Source organism: Pseudorasbora parva, chromosome 13 (assembly GCF_024679245.1).
Source record: "Pseudorasbora parva isolate DD20220531a chromosome 13, ASM2467924v1, whole genome shotgun sequence".
Classification (NCBI taxonomy): domain Eukaryota; kingdom Metazoa; phylum Chordata; class Actinopteri; order Cypriniformes; family Gobionidae; genus Pseudorasbora; species Pseudorasbora parva.
The window spans coordinates 35,936,769-35,954,438 of NC_090184.1; the positions used below are offsets into that span (position 1 = coordinate 35,936,769).

General features: G+C 36.9%; 2 protein-coding genes across 2 annotated transcripts; both read left to right on the forward strand.

Annotated features, from left to right (window-relative positions):
* Positions 1-19: 19 nt before the first annotated feature.
* Positions 20-12,466, forward strand: def6a (DEF6 guanine nucleotide exchange factor a). The gene is made up of 11 exons (XM_067414168.1): positions 20-317; positions 2,368-2,508; positions 2,764-2,943; positions 5,867-6,094; positions 7,572-7,718; positions 7,973-8,081; positions 8,571-8,869; positions 9,543-9,709; positions 10,394-10,592; positions 11,775-11,865; positions 12,037-12,466. Exons 1-11 carry the CDS (start codon positions 222-224, stop codon positions 12,225-12,227), a joined length of 1,848 nt encoding a protein of 615 aa, XP_067270269.1. The 5' UTR covers positions 20-221; the 3' UTR covers positions 12,228-12,466.
* An 846-nt stretch (positions 12,467-13,312) lies between these two features.
* On the forward strand, positions 13,313-17,481 carry ndufb11 (NADH:ubiquinone oxidoreductase subunit B11). The gene is made up of 3 exons (XM_067414171.1): positions 13,313-13,586; positions 14,148-14,281; positions 17,172-17,481. The coding sequence occupies exons 1-3, from the start codon at positions 13,395-13,397 to the stop codon at positions 17,299-17,301; spliced, it is 456 nt and encodes a 151-aa protein (XP_067270272.1). The 5' UTR covers positions 13,313-13,394; the 3' UTR covers positions 17,302-17,481.
* Positions 17,482-17,670: the final 189 nt, after the last annotated feature.

Genomic DNA, 17,670 nt, shown 5'->3' on the forward strand with positions numbered 1-17,670 from the left:
TGCTATTTTTTTGTTTTGTTTTTTCTTCTCTTCTGTTCAAATCAAAACATTTGATAAACTTTACTCCTTTTTGTTTGAGTTTTGGCCCAGCAGGGGGTGTCATATGCCAGTTGGAGGATGCACACTTCATGTGCGGTGGGTGTGGGTGGCCTTGAACGACAGAGCGAGAAAAAGAGAAGGCAGTGAAAAAAGGAAAAACGGATAGTAAAATTGCTGCAGTCATGGACTTGCGCTCAGAACTGCTCAAGTCCATTTGGTACGCTTTCACCGCTCTAGATGTGGAGAAGAGTGGAAAGGTGTCCAAGTCCCAACTAAAGGTGAGCTGCAAATCCATTAATGCACTATGATAAAACTTTAGGATGCTGAAAAATGGGGTTCCATATGCCTCAAGGTCTTAAAAATTGTATTCTTTGATCTGAAAGTGAAAAAAAGAATCAATGAATTGCACAAAGTATTTTATCCCTTCGTATGTTATGCTCAAAAAATGCCATGCACTTGCTTTAACTGCTTGCGATGTGTTTCCTGTGTGAGCAAGTCATCTAATGCCACATGGTGAACTTGCTGAATATCTGGGTCACAGGTTTTCATTTACGAATGACAAATTTATAAAATCAACCTACCTTAAGAGGTCTGTGCATTCATACATTGAAATATTAGTTTTATGGAAAGGCAAAATTGTTTTTTTTTTCTTCTTTTCATTTTAAAGTGCAAATTATACCTGATCTCATAAGGCTTGATGTTTCTGAGTTTCTAGTTTCTTTCTTGTTTAGTTTTGCACAACTCTGTATTCAACAAGCATATAACCTTATGTTTGTACAGACGCATTTGTATAAATGTACGGATCATTGCTTATGTTTCGTCCAGTCCATATCTCAAGAAGACCAGCTTTAATGGGGCATTGTGGGTCTGAAGCTGTAAATGAGCTCAAACTGATCAACTTTGAATCTTCAGCTTTGAGAATGGTGGCCACCGGATGTGTTCTTTGAATTCAGAATCTTTGTTTAATCTGCTCCTCTCTAGAGGAGACAAATCAGACACTCCTAAACCTGCTGCTAGCCACAGGACTGCTATTTACTATATGCTATTTTCTGGTTTCTTTTTTTCACTTCATTCCACATTCTCAACCATGTCATTTTCAAAAAAAATTAGAGAAGTTCTTGAGCAAAGTTAGAGAAGTAACACAATGTAGCCCTGCTGTTGCCGGAAGGGTTTAGTGATGCTTTGGAATCTAACAGTAAATTATTCTTCAAAATCTTGTCTTGTTGTCTCCGGTACACTGTAAATCAACTTTTACACTTTAAAAGTTGGGTTAACTCGAAAAAATTGAGGTAATCAGTTACACCATTGTTTTGAGTTATGATGTTCCCAATTTTATGTAAGCAGAACTATCAAGTTTTGAGTTTGTAGTACTCCTGTATGTTAGGTGTTCCTAACTTGAAGTACTGAGTTAGCTAACTCATACATTTTGATAGCAATTCACTTTTAGTTAATTAACTTTATTTTGAGTTCAGATCAACTGAGTTATTTACTCCACTGTAAACCCTAATACGTTTTTCAGAGCTCAAAATGTTGAGTGAGATTGTATTTATTTATTTATTTATTCATATTTTGTAAGCTATAACTAACTAACACATAAAATCCCAACTTGCTCATTTGCTAACATGTTAACAATAGCATAGTATAGCACGTGATGGTAACTCTCATAAACCACACTAAAATAATCTCTTCTAAATTAACATCATAAAACATGAATCACTACTAAATCTCCTTTACCATTAATCTTATGCAAAATTTTAGCATTTACTCTCCCTTTTGAGTGCCATGGGCAAAGCATGCTGGGAAGAAGAAAAAAAATCCCAGCTCGGTTTCAGTTAAACTTAAGTTAGTCTTAAGAAAATTAGTTCATTCAACTCAAAACAATGACTCGGTTCAGTTTACTTGAAATATGTCAGTGCTGTGAACTGAAAAGGAAAAGAAAGTTCTAAATACTTATACAAGTTCATTTAACTGAACTAATTTGTTTATTTTAAGTTTGTCCTCAAACCAATTAGGTATTTTTAGCGTGAGGGTTTACAGTAGTATTTCAAAGTATTAATAAGTAATTAAAAATAACTTGATACCAATATCATGAATTCAATCAAACCTCTGTGAGTAGTAAATTCTAAAATTAATATGGATAAATACTGTGGACTGCCTCATTGCAAGATATTTTGCATGTCTTTTCTAATTTTGCAATTACGAATTTAGCTTTATTTAAATATTGAGAGAGGCTGAATTGATCTATGACGTATCAATAAAATCCCCTGTAATGTTTTGTGAATTTGTGACTATTGGCAAATGTTTACGATGTGTTCTGTTGCTCTGCAGGTCTTGTCTCATAATCTTTACACAGTTCTGGGTATCCCACACGACCCGGCGGCTCTCGAGGAGCACTTCAGAGACGATGATGACGGTCCAGTGTCCAGTCAGGGATACATGCCCTACCTTAATAAATACATCCTGGACAAGGTACAAAGCCTTGCTATGTTCTCATACACTGTGGAAGCCATTTTGTTTTGAGACTTTCTGTGTAAGACAATATGTTTGTTCCTCTAGCACTCAGAATCAGGGCATTTTCCACTTTTTGGGGGGTATATAATGTGTTGGTCAATATGGCAGTCATCAAACTATTGATAAAAGTCATAATTTATCGTGAAAATTCTTGCATTTCTTGATGGTGTAGCATGATAGTTTCTGACTTGAGAGTTTTTCCCTCTCTGAAAGGTGGTGGAAGGCACATTTATCAAAGAAAATGTGGATGAGCTCTGCTGGACTCTTACTGCCAAGAAGAACTATAGACCTGAGGGAAAGAGTATTTTACCTGGAAAAGATGCCTTCCGGCTCTGGTGTCTGTTCATATTTCTATCGGAGGACAGATATCCACTGGTCATAATCCCTGATGAGGTGAGATCCGTGTAGGATGATTTAAAGGCATAGTTCACCCAAAATGTTTAATTTTGTCATCACTTACTCACCCTCAAGTTGTACTCTCAAATGCCAGAAGTTCTCAAATGTTTCTGTTGAACACAAAATAAGATATTTTGAAGTTGACAGCACCCATTGACTTCCATATTAGGAAAATAAATACTATGAAAGGCTACCGTCATATTTCTAGTTACCAACATTATTTAAAATGATCTTATTTTGTGTTCAACAGAAGAAAGAAACTCATACAAGTTTGGAACAACACAAGAGTGAGTAAATTACGACATTTCCGTTTTGGGTGAACTGTCCCTTTAATGCGTTTTATTTAATACATTTTTAGAAGCCTTAAATAATCCCATAGTACACAGTTTTGCTATGCAGTACTAGATGTTTCTTTACCTTGGATGGAAGGCTGTTAAATTGTGGCTCCAAATATTATTGGGCACTTAACCCACACACCTAATGTCACCTGAAATCAAAATGGACCGTTCTTGTCTCTTCTTGAAATATTTTTACATTTATTAAATGATTTGTCTGTGCACATCATTTTTTATTTTTTTATAGTTTGTGTGCCCTCATAAGCATAAAAATCAAAACAGCTTCCCCTCCCTCTTGCAGTGATCTTTTCTCTTCTCTGACGTGTTTACTGGTGTTTGAGGGCGGGACAACCTGTCACTCACATGAGATCGACCAATAGTAAACCACAACCATCCAATCATCCAACCAATTGCAGATGGACAAAATCAAGTTCCACCCTCAATTTTCTTTCTTGTTTGAGGAGCCATTTCACTTGGATATACTTAAAATAGAGAAGAGAAGACTATCGCAACTTCTGTTTCAAAAATATATCAATTGAATTCAATTACATATCGAGCTGAGTGCCATTTTTTTCTTTAACATAGAGATTTGCTGTTTCAAATGATAAAACAACAGATATATTGTTGTTTATAACAATCGGATGCTAATGGATTTTGTTAATAGTTAATGTGTTCAAATTCATGTTAGAGAAAAGCTCTAACATAATTTTTTTTTGCAGATTCCTCGTAGATTAAAGGGCTAGTTCACCCAAAAATGAAATTTCTTTCATTAATGACTCCACCCCAGTGTCGTTCCACACCCGTAAGACCTCCATTCATCCTCAGAACCGTTTAAGATATTTTAGATTTAGTCCGAGGGCTTTCTGTCCTTTGAATGTAAGTGTGCGCCCACTTGCTGTCCACGTCCAGAAGGTAATGAAAACATCACTAAAGTAGTCCATATGTGACATCAGTTAGTTAGTTAGACTCTTTTGAAGCGTTGACAATACATTTTGGTCCAAAAATAACAAAAAATACGACTTTATTCAGCATTGTCTTCTCTTCCGTGTTCCTCACATAAAAAATCAAACGGTCATGATTCATGATTCGATCGCGTGTCAAACGGGAAAACTGCTGAAATCACGTCACATTGGCGATATGAATCACTGCTCATTCACGACCGTTTGAATCTTTATTTGAGTTTTGATAACAAACGCGGAAGAGAAAACAAAAATACCTTTTTGTTATTTTTGGACCAAAATGTATTATCGACGCTTCAAAAGAGTCTACCTAACTGATGTCACATATGGACTACTTTGATGATGTTTTCATTACCTTCTGGACGTGGACAGCAAGTGGGCGTACACTTACATTCAAAGGACAGAAACCCTCGGTCTAAATAAACTGTGTTCCAAGGATGAACGGAATTTAGGGATGTGGAACGACATTAGGGTGAGTCATTAATGAAAGAAATTTCATTTTTGGGTGAACTAACCCTTTAACATCAACTAATGCAATGACATTCACACATTTAAGTGTTATTTACAAATACACCTAAATACTTTATTACCTCTTTACTAATACTATTTAAAGTCTTACTATTTAAAGTTTTACTATTTTCTAAATAGTATTTTATTTTGTACTATTGTCTGTCCCTCGACTCGGTTTCATTTCTGAGAATAGTGTAAATCACATCATACACCCGTAAACCTGCTGCTAACCACAGGACTACCATTTACTATATTCTATTTTCTGTTTTCTGTGTTTTTTTTTTTTTTTAATCTTTCCACTTCAACCGAAACTAGTGGTAGTCAAACCCTCTGCAGGTTTTTCAGTCTCTGACAAAATCATTCAGCCAAATCTGCTAGTAGTCTGTCATGTTCGTCTTTATTTTTTTCTGCTTTTAATTGTGAACGGCATAACATGCCAATATATGCTTTAAATAGCTTTTGTCAGGAAGCAAGGGTGACGTTGCTGTCAGTGGGAAGATGTCATGGTTACATTTTTTTCTCTCTTATATGTGTTTGTGCTGAATGTGTCTGTTTTCCCACCGCTCTTGTGCTGTTTCTTCTCTTGCAGCTTGGTTGATTTCCTGTCCCCCGTTTTGCAACTGTTGGTAAAATCATAATCTTACTCATGACCGTTTCGTAGAAGAGAAGTAAGAGAGAATGAAGTAAAGACCAGTTAAAGTAATTGAATTATTAAAATAAACGTATGTTTGTATTGTGCCTGTTTGAATGCAATATATTTAGGCTGGTATATAACAGCCTTAGTCCTAATGGGTTGTTATCATGGCTATCAAAATCCACTGTTCTGTATTTTGCGTACGTGACTTTTTGTTGTAGGTGGCTATTGTAGATGGCTAAAAAAAAAAATTTGTGTACTGTGCTAATTAATTGAGATTTCTTACAGTTCTTACAGGTTGTTGGCCTTGTTGTTTCGTTGCTTCTATTGCTCTCCCCTTTTTTGTAACTCGCTTTGGATAAAAGCGTCTGCTAAATGATTAAATGTAAATGTAAATGGTTGGTAAATGCTCAACAGCTATGTCAGATATAGCTTCTCTTTACAGAATCACACATGCTAATGTTATTGGGGTTTTTTTACAGGTGGAATATTTACTCAAGAAGTTATGCATGGCCATGAGCGTTGAGCTGAACCTTGTTGAACTTGAGGACTTCATTTCCCAGGATTCCGTTCAGCAGAACGGCTTCACTGTATGGGCCTTTCTGGAGATGATGAATTCTGGGAAACTAACAAGGGGTATTGTCAAGGAAACCATCAGCATGGCAATAGAGGAGGTTTACCGGGAAATAGTGGGTGATGTGCTGAAAGAGGTATTAGTGTTATCTATTATTTATACTTGCATATAAAATAATAATAATCTAATAATAAGTATATACAAGTATGTTTGCTATATATATGAGAGAGAGAGAGAGAGAGAGAGAGAGAGAGAGAGAGAGAGAGAATGTATTTATAGCAAACATATATAGATATATTTATGTATGTATGTATGCATGTTTATTAGTGATGCCACAATACTCAATATAATATTGAACCATTTGGTATAGTATTCACGGTTTAATAATAATAATAATAATAGATTTTATTTATAACATACTTTTCATTCCAAAGAATCTCAAAGTGAAACAATGGAAAAAGAGAAAAATAACAAAAAGGAATAAAAAGGAAAAAAAATCTGTATGCGAGATGAGAGCAGGTCTTTAATTGACAGCAGCGCAGCCTAGTGAATGCTTGTCCTTAAAGGGACAGTTCACCTCTAAAATTATTTTTAAAAAAAACCTCACTGCTCTTGAATTTAAAAAAACTTTAATACAGTAGCTTTTAATCAATGTTGTACATTGAAGACTATGTAGTTTTAATTTTAGCCTACATTTATTAATTCAATTTCATACTTAAATGCTACTATACTAGCCTGACAAGCCAGACCCACATCAAGATGTTTGGTCTGGAAACTCACCATTGGCAGGGCTCAGGCCGAGGGGCGGGATAAACGGTTGTCTTTCAAACTTCCTCTGCACGGCTTGCAAGCAATTGGATACCGCTACAACCAACCAGAGCAATGAAGGTGAAGCAGAGCTTGTTGACAGATTAAAAGTTCGATGTATTTGGTCTGCAAAACTCAAACACATCTTCCCTTCTTAAGAATGACTTCAGTGCCGTTCTTTTATCAGAGAAAAGCTTAACTTCAAGTCTTCCAGAGTCGCGGTCAAAGCTGATTCGGAAGACCGCCGTTCGCCAGTTTCTGTGTTTGCTAGAAGCACGCAAACGCAACCGCCATTATGTTAAGCCCCGCCCACTAACTCTATACACGATGTGATTGGCCCGACCAGAGTTTTGCTTTAACTGCTCAGAAGGGTATTAAGAGTTGCTAGACGACACTCGCGGGCAGATTAGATTTGCTGCTGCTAGGGTGTGTTTAGATTTCTAGGCTACTACTATACATCTCTGAGCTGCCAATATTTCATATTATACAATACACTGGTAATGTGTACAAGTTTTTTTTTTAAAGTCAAGTTTTAAGTTTAAGTAATGGTTTTCAAGTCTTTTAAGTAAAATAAAGAAAGAGTATTGCAATAAAATTCTCCTGCCTAAGAATAGAATAGCAAAAAAACGACCCAAACCGTGCAATGTATTGAACCATGGACTAACTGTATTGTTGCATCTCTAATATATATATATATATATATATATATATATATATATATATATATATATATATATATATATATATATATATATATTATAATATAATATGAGAGAGAGATAAAGCATTGTGCTTTCTGACACCAGGGATATCTGTGGAAGAAAGGTCAGTTGAGGAGAAACTGGACCGAGCGTTGGTTTACCCTGAAACCCAGCACATTAATTTACTTCACCAGCGAGGACCGCAAAGATCGCAAGGGCAACATTCAGCTAGATGGAAACTGCTGTGTAGAGGTAGGATGGTACAAGTGTCTGTGGTTACCATGTGTTTGTTGGAAATAAAAACAACATAATTTGATGTTGGCGTAGTATCAGCGCCACTTTCTATGAAACAGAAAGGAACTAGTCACCATAATTAGTTGGTTATTGACATTGTGGCCACTAGGTTATGTTTCCCCTCGCTGGCCATTTACACAGTTCAAAATGAAGTTTATTTTTGGGATGGTCACAGCCATGTGTAATGCTTCTTTCTCTGCTGTACTTTTAAGGTTCTTCCTGACAGAGATGGGAAGAGGTGCATGTTCTGTCTGAAGACACTCACCAAGACCTATGAACTTAGTGCTTCTGACACCAAACAGAGGCAGGAGTGGACTACAGGTCTGCATGAGATATGATTTGGCTCTTTGGTAATTCGTCAGGCATTCTGTTTGTTTGGCGTGCGTCAAATGTAAATTATAAGGATAGTTGAAGATGTTTAGTTTCCCTCTCTTCCACAGGCACCTTGTTCATTCAAGGCACTTGTCACTATACAGTTGGCCTTTGTTGTTGTGTAACCTTTAAACACATTTAACAAAATTGAAACAGTGACTGACAAAATGTCACTGTCACTGTGGTTTTCTGATGAAACACCCTTTTGTTGGTGGAAACCTGTGACATTTCAAAGGTTGAATTTTTACTCGCAGGATAGTTCATGAGAAGTGCTCAAACCTTGAAACCTTGTCTTCAGAGGTGTGATTGAACCTGGTGGAGGGTAGGTGGGTGTGTGGGGGGTTGGTTGGGGGGGGGGGGGTCGGAGCAACCACCCAAAACACTATAGCAACACCACTCAACACCACTTTAGCATTTGTAATGTTTCTTTTCTGGCAGCTATCCAGACAGCCATCCGGCTCCATGTGGAGGGAAAAAATTCTCTTCATAAGGACCTAAAGCTGAAACGCCGTGAGCAGCGGGAACAGAGGGAGAAGAGACGGGAGGCGAAGGAGCAGGAGCTGCAGCGCTTGCGGGCCCTGCAGGAGGAGCGGGAGCGGAAGATGGCGGAGCTGGAGCTGCTGAAGGAGGCGCAAAGGCAGGCGCAAGCATTGCTAGAGCAGGACGAACTCCGCAGACGACAACAGCACGAACAGCTCCAGCAGGCCCTGGAGATCCAGCTCAAAGAGGCTGAAGAGGTGAGCATCTATCTATCTATCTATCTATCTATCTATCTATCTATCTATCTAATCTATCTATCTAATCTATCTATCTAATCTATCTATCTAATCTATCTATCTAATCATCTATCTATCTATCTATCTATCTATCTATCTATCTATCTATCTATCTATCTATCTATCTATCTATCTTATCTATCTATCTTATCTATCTATCTTATCTATCTTATCTATCTTATCTATCTTATCTATCTATCTATCTATCTATCTATCTATCTATCTATCTATCTATCTATCTATCTATCTATCTATCTATCTATCTATCTATCTATCTATCATTCTGTCCATTATTCTATCTGTTATTCTCTTTTAGTAAGCATAAAACATTTTAAACTTTAAAACAAGGCTTTTGTCAAATCATTATAAAACATTTGTCCTGACAAACTTTACTTTTCAAGTTAAAATTACAGTTATGAATTTAAGTTTATTTTATGTTTACAAATGTAACTACCTTACATTTAAATAAAAATGTTTAATTATGAACCCTGTTTGTTACCTTATAAATGTATTGTTAAATTAATTTCAGATGGATAGATGGATAGATAGATAGATGAATATTGAACCATAGATAGATAGATAGATGAATAAAGGTAAGACCATGTGAGGCATATCGCTGTTTGGTTGTGTGCAGGCGCGGGCGAGCATGCAGGCAGAGATGGCGCTGAAGGAGGCAGAGGCTGAGAGACAGAGAACACGAATTCGAGAACTGGAGGCCATGCAGCAGCGGCTAGAGGAGGCTTTACAACAGGAAATCAAAGCCAGGCAGGACGAAGAGGCCTTCCGCTACGCACAGGCTCGGTGAGCAGCAGCACGCAACTGCTGTTAAGCAATACACCCATGCTCAGTTTCACACACAAACACTGCCGTTATATTAATATTACATTACATTTTCTATTAAATGTGCTGGGTTGTGTCTCAAATTAAGTTGCTGAAAGTTCACTGCAGGGACGAAATATAATAGTATAAAATCTCTCCCCTGTTAAATTACATGAGGTTATGAAGGAATTAATCAAGAGGAAGTTATCAGAGGAAGTACTGAACAGAAGAGACTCTTTTTACATAAACATTTTTGTCCAGAGAAATGAATATACAAATAGGAAAACTATATCTGGTGCAACATGCCATTGTAAACACAATACTTGTTTTTGCATGACGTCTGGCACAGTTTGAATAGAGCTGAGTCCATGATTGAGACCACACTGAATATATGGGATATTTCAAGGTCACTAATGAAAAGAAAAAGCACATTTGTGACTGATCTCTTTTGTACAGAGGATCAGATGTTCTTGCTTCCAGTGAAGTGCAGAATGCTCTCAGGATCATTCTCCAATCATACTCCAAACATGAATCATACAAATTTGTATTATTTTTTCCGTTGAGTATTTCACTCAATTCCTGTTATGCTGATAACATGCATACATTTTTTGAATGCACAATGCTTTTTTAGCTTGTGTTAGATTGTTCTCTGCCTTATTGTTACAGGCTACTGGCTGAGGAAGAGGAGAAGATGAAGGCCCTCATGTCTCTCCGTGAGGAGCAGGAGGAGTATATCCAGCGAGCCCAGCAGGAAAAACAAGAGCTCAAAAAGGAAATGGAAAGTAAGTCTCGATCTCTGGATGAGGCACAGAAGCAGCTAGAGGAGGTCAGGGCCAATCGCTACCGAGTGGACCAGGATGTAGTGGTGAGTTTCTCTACCATTCAAAAGTCTGGGGTCTGTACAATATTTTTTTTTTTTTTGATCAAAAATACAGACAAAGCAGTAATATTGTGAAATATTTTCACAGTTTTAAATAAGTATACTATTTGAATATATTTTAAAATATATTTTATTTTGGTAATATGCGATTTGCTGATCAAGAAATATTTCATATTATTATTATCAATGTTGAAAACATTTGTGCTGTTTAATATTTTTGAGGAAACCATCTGAAGTTTAAAAAACACTTCTTCTTTTTTTATAGAAATCTTGATAAATGTCTTTAGTGTAACTTTTGATCACATTTACTTTTATGTATTTAGCAGACGCTTTTATCCAAAGCAACTTACAATGGACAATACAGCACAATCTGTCATGAAGAGGCGAAGAAACGCAAAAAGTGGCCTAAATACAAAGATATGGATATTACTCAGAGTAGCAAACTAGAATAGGGAGGGGAAAGAGAAAAATAGAAAAAAATCTTTTTTTTTTTTTCCATGATAAGATTAAGTGCTCATGGAAGAGATTAGTTTTTACCTTTCTTTTGAATGAAGTGAGTGACTGTATCGTGCGTATGGAGAATGGAAGATCGTTCCACCAACCAGGAACAGTGAATGAAAATCAATTTATTTTGCTGAATAAATTATTAAATTTGTACAACAACAAAAAAATCTTACTGACCCCAAACATTTGGATGGCAGCATTTGCATTAACTTGGTAACTAGTAATTAGTAATATTTTTACGGTTACCCTTTACAATAAAGTCCCATTATTTACCATTATTTAATGCATTAAGTAACAAAGAGCAATACATTTCTTACAGTATTTATTATTTTTGTTAACATTTGTTAGTTCACCAAATAAATATTAATTTACAGATATAGCTTTGGTTTTTAATGATGTGTTGGTAAATGCTGAAATTAACATGAACCGAGTTTAATAAAGTCTTTAGAAGTATTTTTCATTGTTAGTGCATGTTAACTAATGTAATTAATTAATGTTAACAAATGAAACCTTATTTTTAAGCGTTACATTATTAGTAACTTGGTGTTCAATGCTAATATTTGCTGTTGATGTTAATGTGATTAAAAAAACACATCAATAGTCAAATGCACTAAGATGACTGATTGATTGGTTGTTTGATTGATCGGTCTTTGTATCTGGCAGGCTGCTCAAAGGAAGCTTCGTCAGGCCAGTACCAATGTTAAACACTGGAACGTTCAGATGAACAGATTAATGCATCCTATTGGACCAGGAGGTATGTATATGAGCTCATTTACTCATATTTCAAGACACATAACACAATCCAGTTCAAACTGTTTACCTTTAACTACACTATAACCACATCACATTGGATGCTCTATGGTTTGAATTTGACTAAGGCCAAGAAGATTCATCTAAACTGATTTGCGTTTGTGTTTTCATGTAGAAAAACGGTCCTCAGGAGGTGGGTCTTTTTCCAGCTTTCGCATTCCTTCACAGAAGGATCCAGGACTACGGGGACTTCTGAAGCAGAAATCGGATGATCAGGATGAGGAAAGCAAAGAAAACATGGAAAGCAGAGGAGGGTGTGACTCCGACAAGCGTTTGTCTACAAATGGAGACATGGACATACCTTAACAACCTCAGAAGAAAACTAATCTCTTTCTCAATGTTAAGACTGGTTTGACGGAAAGGTGCCAAGACTTCATGCCGTTAAACGGCATGCTTTTTTTAATATTGTCATTTGTTAATAGCTTGTTAAACAGTAATGTGTTTGTACACTGTCACACCGTTCGAAAAGTATTGTACTGTAGTTGTTAAATAATTATCTGATTGACTTAAAGCCTTGAGATGTATGAATAAAATGCATTTTTCAAGATGTTTTATTGTGGCGAATTAAAAAAAGGAACTGAAGGTCTGATTATTAGCATCAGAATATGGTCATGCATTTTTTTAAATGGGAGACAAAAATATTTGCTAATGTTCATGCATGTAAACTGGATTTCTTGCGAGGGAGGAACAAGTTGAAGAGCTGAAGCGTCTGTGGTTTTGAGAACTTCCTGCTTCTGCAGTCAGATAACAAACCCATGAAGACTGCTGCATGGCACCCAAATGTTCCTTATAGATATATGAATCTTTAAAAAAGACACACAATCATAGTGTTTTAGCTATTCCCCAGGTATGTTTTAAACCATTTAGAGTATTATTGGCCAAGTGTTCTTACACACACACAGACACACAGGAAATTTGAATCGATAACAGAAACATCTGGCACTCATAGACTATTAAGACAACAACAACATAATTACTGATTAGCTTAGCCATAATAATATATAGGCCTATGTGTAGAGAGGTATAGGTCTGTATAGACAATATGACATAATATCAAATCAGATTTAAAACTAGTGAACTACATATTGCACACATGGGTTTGTAATGGTAGTGCTGTGTGTGTGTGTGTGTGTGTGTGTGTGAGAGAGAGAGAGCGAGAGAGTGAGGTGGAGAGCTTGAACGAAAATATAAGCCAAAGTATAAAAGTTTCCGAGAATAGCCAAATCTTACTTTCCCTTAGACTGAAACATTTTACCGATAGTATCATAGACCGTAAATAGTATCAGATTCAGTTTAGAAACAGAGACCCCTGCTGTTTTGTGATAGTTCCTGCGTTATCATACATCCGGGACACTAGTTGGCGATAAGAGCCACAAAAAAACCCTCGAAAGAAACCCCATTTTAACCCGGAAATAATAACCTGGAACAGAAGCTGTCTCCAAAGAGCTTCTAAGTACAGAGGAAGCGGGGGAAATGGCTTCACGCCTAAGCCGAATCTGGCCCACCCTGTCCCGGGTTCGTTTGAGCTCGGTGCTCGGGAGCCGCACTGTGTCACAGACGCCGAAATCTAGTGCGTCCGGCGCGGCGGTTGCAGCTGATCTGCAGTCCTTATCTCCCACGGGTCATGACAGCCATGGACACGCAGAGGTCAGCCCGTTTGACAAGGTAAGACGACCACAAACACATGTTTACGATGCATGGACACTGATTAACATTGGATTAATTAATGGCTTGAGTAATTTTAGGCGGCTTACTACAGTCTTAGGCCAGGGGTGGCAAACTCCGGTCCCAGATCGCCTCAGTCCTGCAGAGTTCAGCTCCAACCCTGATAAACTCACCTCCCTGTAGCTTCCCTAGTAACCCTCCAGACCTTGATTGACGTTAGCCTGTACGTGTGTGTTTGATTAGGGTTGAAGCAAAACTGCAGGACCGTGGCTCTCCAGGACCGACGTTCACCACCCCCGTCTTAGGCTAAACTGTCTACCTGTCCTTACATGTTTACATTGCACTGCATGATCTCAACTCCAGTTTCTCTATTGTGCATTGTCTTTATTTGTTTTTTGTGCAGTTATTATTCTTTTCTTAAGTCTCGCTGCAGTAATCGCAATGTGATATTGCAAGTCGTGATTTTAATATAAAACCTTTGTGTTGATAAACAATTATGTTCATTTAATTAAGTCCATAAATGCAGATGTATACGTTCTGTTTTTTTTTTTGTCTTTTCAGAATCCAGACTTCCATGGCTTCCATCATAATGACCCATTTGTGGATGAATGGAACATGAGGTTGGCATTTTTCTTTGGCATTTCTGTGGCCATTGTTATTGGAGGCACTTTCATCCACTATTTACCAGATCACGGGTAAGTGTATGAATACATTTTGCTGACCAATTAGGATCCAGCATCCATAATACATTCAGTATGTCTCTATTGTAGATGTCAGTATGAACCTTGGCCCTCTCACCACCTTCCCTCGTCAGGAAAAAAGTAAACTCAGCCTAAAATCAGCCTAGCTTACTGTGTTAAAACTGCATTTTACCGTTGACAAGAAATGCCACAAGCAAACATCAGAGTGAACGGGAGGATTATCACCAAAATTAAACAAAGTTAAAAGAAAATACAACTCAGCATTACAAATAATTGCATCATTACACAGTGTTTCCTTTCAGCACAATATGGTGACATCTGGCCACCAAGAAATTGTAATGTAAGCTGATACAACGTGACCAAAACACATTAGTGACAGAAGTTCTGTAAATGGTGATAATAAATCCTACCATTAGACGGGCACAGACAGCATCTGGTTAAATGTATGCAACAGAATGTATTAAACTTATGATTTGGGAAAAATGTAACTATTAGTTAGATTATTTACAGACTGACCAGTAATCCTGCAAAATAACTGTTTCCTCAACTGAAGCCAGAATAAATCAGTCATGTAGCCTATTAGATTTGAATGAACCTAACCAAACTGTTAACAATTCCAGAAGTAAACTTTAGCGTTTTGATTGATGCTGTCATCCAGGGGCATCACTTAGTTGCTGTGGATGAAATGCAAAATCCTTCCCTCGTGGGTAATAATGACTTGAAGCCCTAAAATTAGACCTGCATTTTTTGGTGCAGAAAGCTTATTTCATTTCATATCGATAATATTTGCTATTTTGGAGAGATGTTGTTGTTTGTTATTGTCATTTTTTTAAAATTTACATTACCTTTTTAAATTACTAGATTTTATCAATTGAATAAAAATAAATATTAATTTGAGCACATTCTTTGCAATCTTTTAACTTAAATAACCTTCAATTTCATACATAACCCTTTAAATTCAGTTCTAAATATCTTACCTTGGGTGTCTTGGGTGCCTCTTGTGGAAAAAATAATACGTTTTCATAACTCATAACTCTTGCCACTAGATGGCCTTATAGCTTTATATGGAGCAACTGAGCTGTTCCACTGGGTCCTAAAGTCATTTTCTCTTCACTATGCATTCAGATTAGCCTGACGTAGTCATACTCAATTCTAGTCAGAATATGAGTCTGATACTACTCCACTGGGCTGTGATTATGGGGCGCGTTTCAACCGAACCAGGAAACCAGTGGGCGGGGCTCAATTGGATAGACCTACAACCAATCAGAGCAACGAAGCGACGCCTTAAGTTAGTTGTCAAATATCAACAGAACTCAACTGCACTGTGTTGCCAAGTCCGTGTTTTTTTCCCGTGGGTTGTTTTCTATGTCAGCTTGTTGAAGCGACTATGTGATATATAGACCCATGAATGCAAATTTTTACCAGGCAACCTTGCCAAAGTAACACATACCCTTGCCCACCCCCCACCCCCCAAATGCCTTTTTTTCCTATTGTTTAGGCCTAGTAGTTGACTTAGTAGTTGGTTTTGTTGTAAAAATTTGGCAACCCTGTCTGCACGCACGCTGGAATAAACGATCTTTGCCGGTGTTGTAAAAAAAAAAAAAAAGAAGAATTTAATGATACACAGAGTACTTAAACCAACATGATCATCATTTTTGAGAGAAATTGTGAAGGTGAATGCATATACAAACAAGCTGTCCATTTAGGATTCGAAGAAATCTAATCCAAGCTCCTTTGATGATGTGGATGATTACGTTACTGTTTATCATCTGTCCGTCATCGTCTAAAGCCCGCCCTGATGATTTCATTGGTCCGAACAGTTTCTGTTCAGAGATAATTACTCCTCTATGGATTGAGTCCAGACCGAACTGCCTGACCTAAAAATGTTGTGGGCGGGGCAAAGTTCGGCTGGCATCCAGGCTACATTCAGATACACATGTAGACTAGACATTATAAAATATTTTATTTTTTTATTTTATTTTTTTATAAATCTGTTTTGAAGCATTCCTATGGGGAACTCCTAAAATCCAGTCAATTGTTTTGTGTATTCGTAGTTCAAGTGCGACAAAAGTCCCAGAGTCTTGGAACACTCTGATGAACACTGTTTTTTTTTTTTTTTTTAAACTATCAGTTTCAGGTCAAAATTACCCAAGGGAAGGATGAGAAAAGGCTTTGGCTTTCCAGACAAAATTAAGCTCTGGTGCAAGTCTTCCTTTGCCGATTAACTCCAGCTTCTCCAAGTTAATCTTGAAAACAGCGGGGATAAAAAATTGGCAACAATGTCCTCCTCACTAATGTTGCTTGCCGTTTTCATAGTGAATATTGCACTAGTTTTTTTCCCCCACAGCGGGTGGAACACGTCATGAACTTGATGATTACAAGCCCCACCCATCTAGAAGGATGATATGATTTGTCAATTTTCTTGTCTTTTGAAATTAGTCTATTATTGCCCTTCTATGGCTTGGCCCTCTTTTAATTTTACAGCTGAACTACCAGTATGGAGAAAACGGGCATCTACACAACACGAACACATACTGAAAAGGCAGATTTAAATTGTTTATTTCCTCAAAAAGATTTAATGTTTATTGTCATATTATAAATTCTTAAAAAAGCATGATAATATTCTTCATGACTTTGCTGTATTAGGTCAAACCACTAGACATAAGATGAAGTCCCTACAAAAAGTTTATTTTTAAGCTAAATGTGATCCTTGTGTGTCATTGCAACTGTAGTCTATTTCTATCTTGACCTACTTTAATAAATGGGTTCACCTCCAAGTGTGCATTTTCCATTGTTTTATTTCATCTGAAGCAATAGATAGTGGTTTGCCATTTCTTTTAATCATAATGTACCTGACCTGCCTCTTTCTGTTTTGATCCTCCAGTATGAGGCAGTGGGCTCGCCGAGAAGCTGAAAGGTTGATCAAACAGCGTGAAGCTGAAGGTCTTCCCCTCATGACTGAAAACTATTACGATCCAAGCACGATTGTTCTCCCGTCCTCTGGAGAGGACTAAACAACATTTTGTCAACAATTATCCTGTTTTTTTTGTGTTTGATTGTACATTTGACTCTCCTCAACTATATTATAATAAAAAAAAATGTTATAATATAGTGGTATGTGGTATTTTCAAATGGTGATCAGTGTGTTTGTTTGCAAACATATGGGTGTAATAATAAAGTTGAGTGTGAATGTATTGTTTATGTAATTATTATCTTAAAGAGTGAACTATGAAGAGAGTCTAAGGCAAAGTATTAGAGGCAGAGCCAAAGTATTTATATGATGTACAAAACAACTGAAAGTAGGTAGTTTGTGGTGCAGTTCTATGCATTTAAACCATGAATGTGGCAATGCAGAATTTTATGAGAACGTTTTAAAAAGCATT

What these genes read in the sequence shown, in the direction of transcription:
- ndufb11 (XM_067414171.1), top strand. Translation starts at nt 13,395, where the DNA reads ATGGCTTCACGCCTAAGCCGAATCTGGCCCACCCTGTCCCGGGTTCGT. An exon ending in AGGTCAGCCCGTTTGACAAG is followed by an intron (nt 13,587 to 14,147) that starts GTAAGACGACCA and finishes TTGTCTTTTCAG; the next exon opens with AATCCAGACTTCCATGGCTT. An exon ending in CACTATTTACCAGATCACGG is followed by an intron (nt 14,282 to 17,171) that starts GTAAGTGTATGA and finishes TTGATCCTCCAG; the next exon opens with TATGAGGCAGTGGGCTCGCC.
- def6a (XM_067414168.1), top strand. Translation starts at nt 222, where the DNA reads ATGGACTTGCGCTCAGAACTGCTCAAGTCCATTTGGTACGCTTTCACC. An exon ending in AGCTCAAAGAGGCTGAAGAG is followed by an intron (nt 8,870 to 9,542) that starts GTGAGCATCTAT and finishes GGTTGTGTGCAG; the next exon opens with GCGCGGGCGAGCATGCAGGC. An exon ending in GCATCCTATTGGACCAGGAG is followed by an intron (nt 11,866 to 12,036) that starts GTATGTATATGA and finishes GTTTTCATGTAG; the next exon opens with AAAAACGGTCCTCAGGAGGT.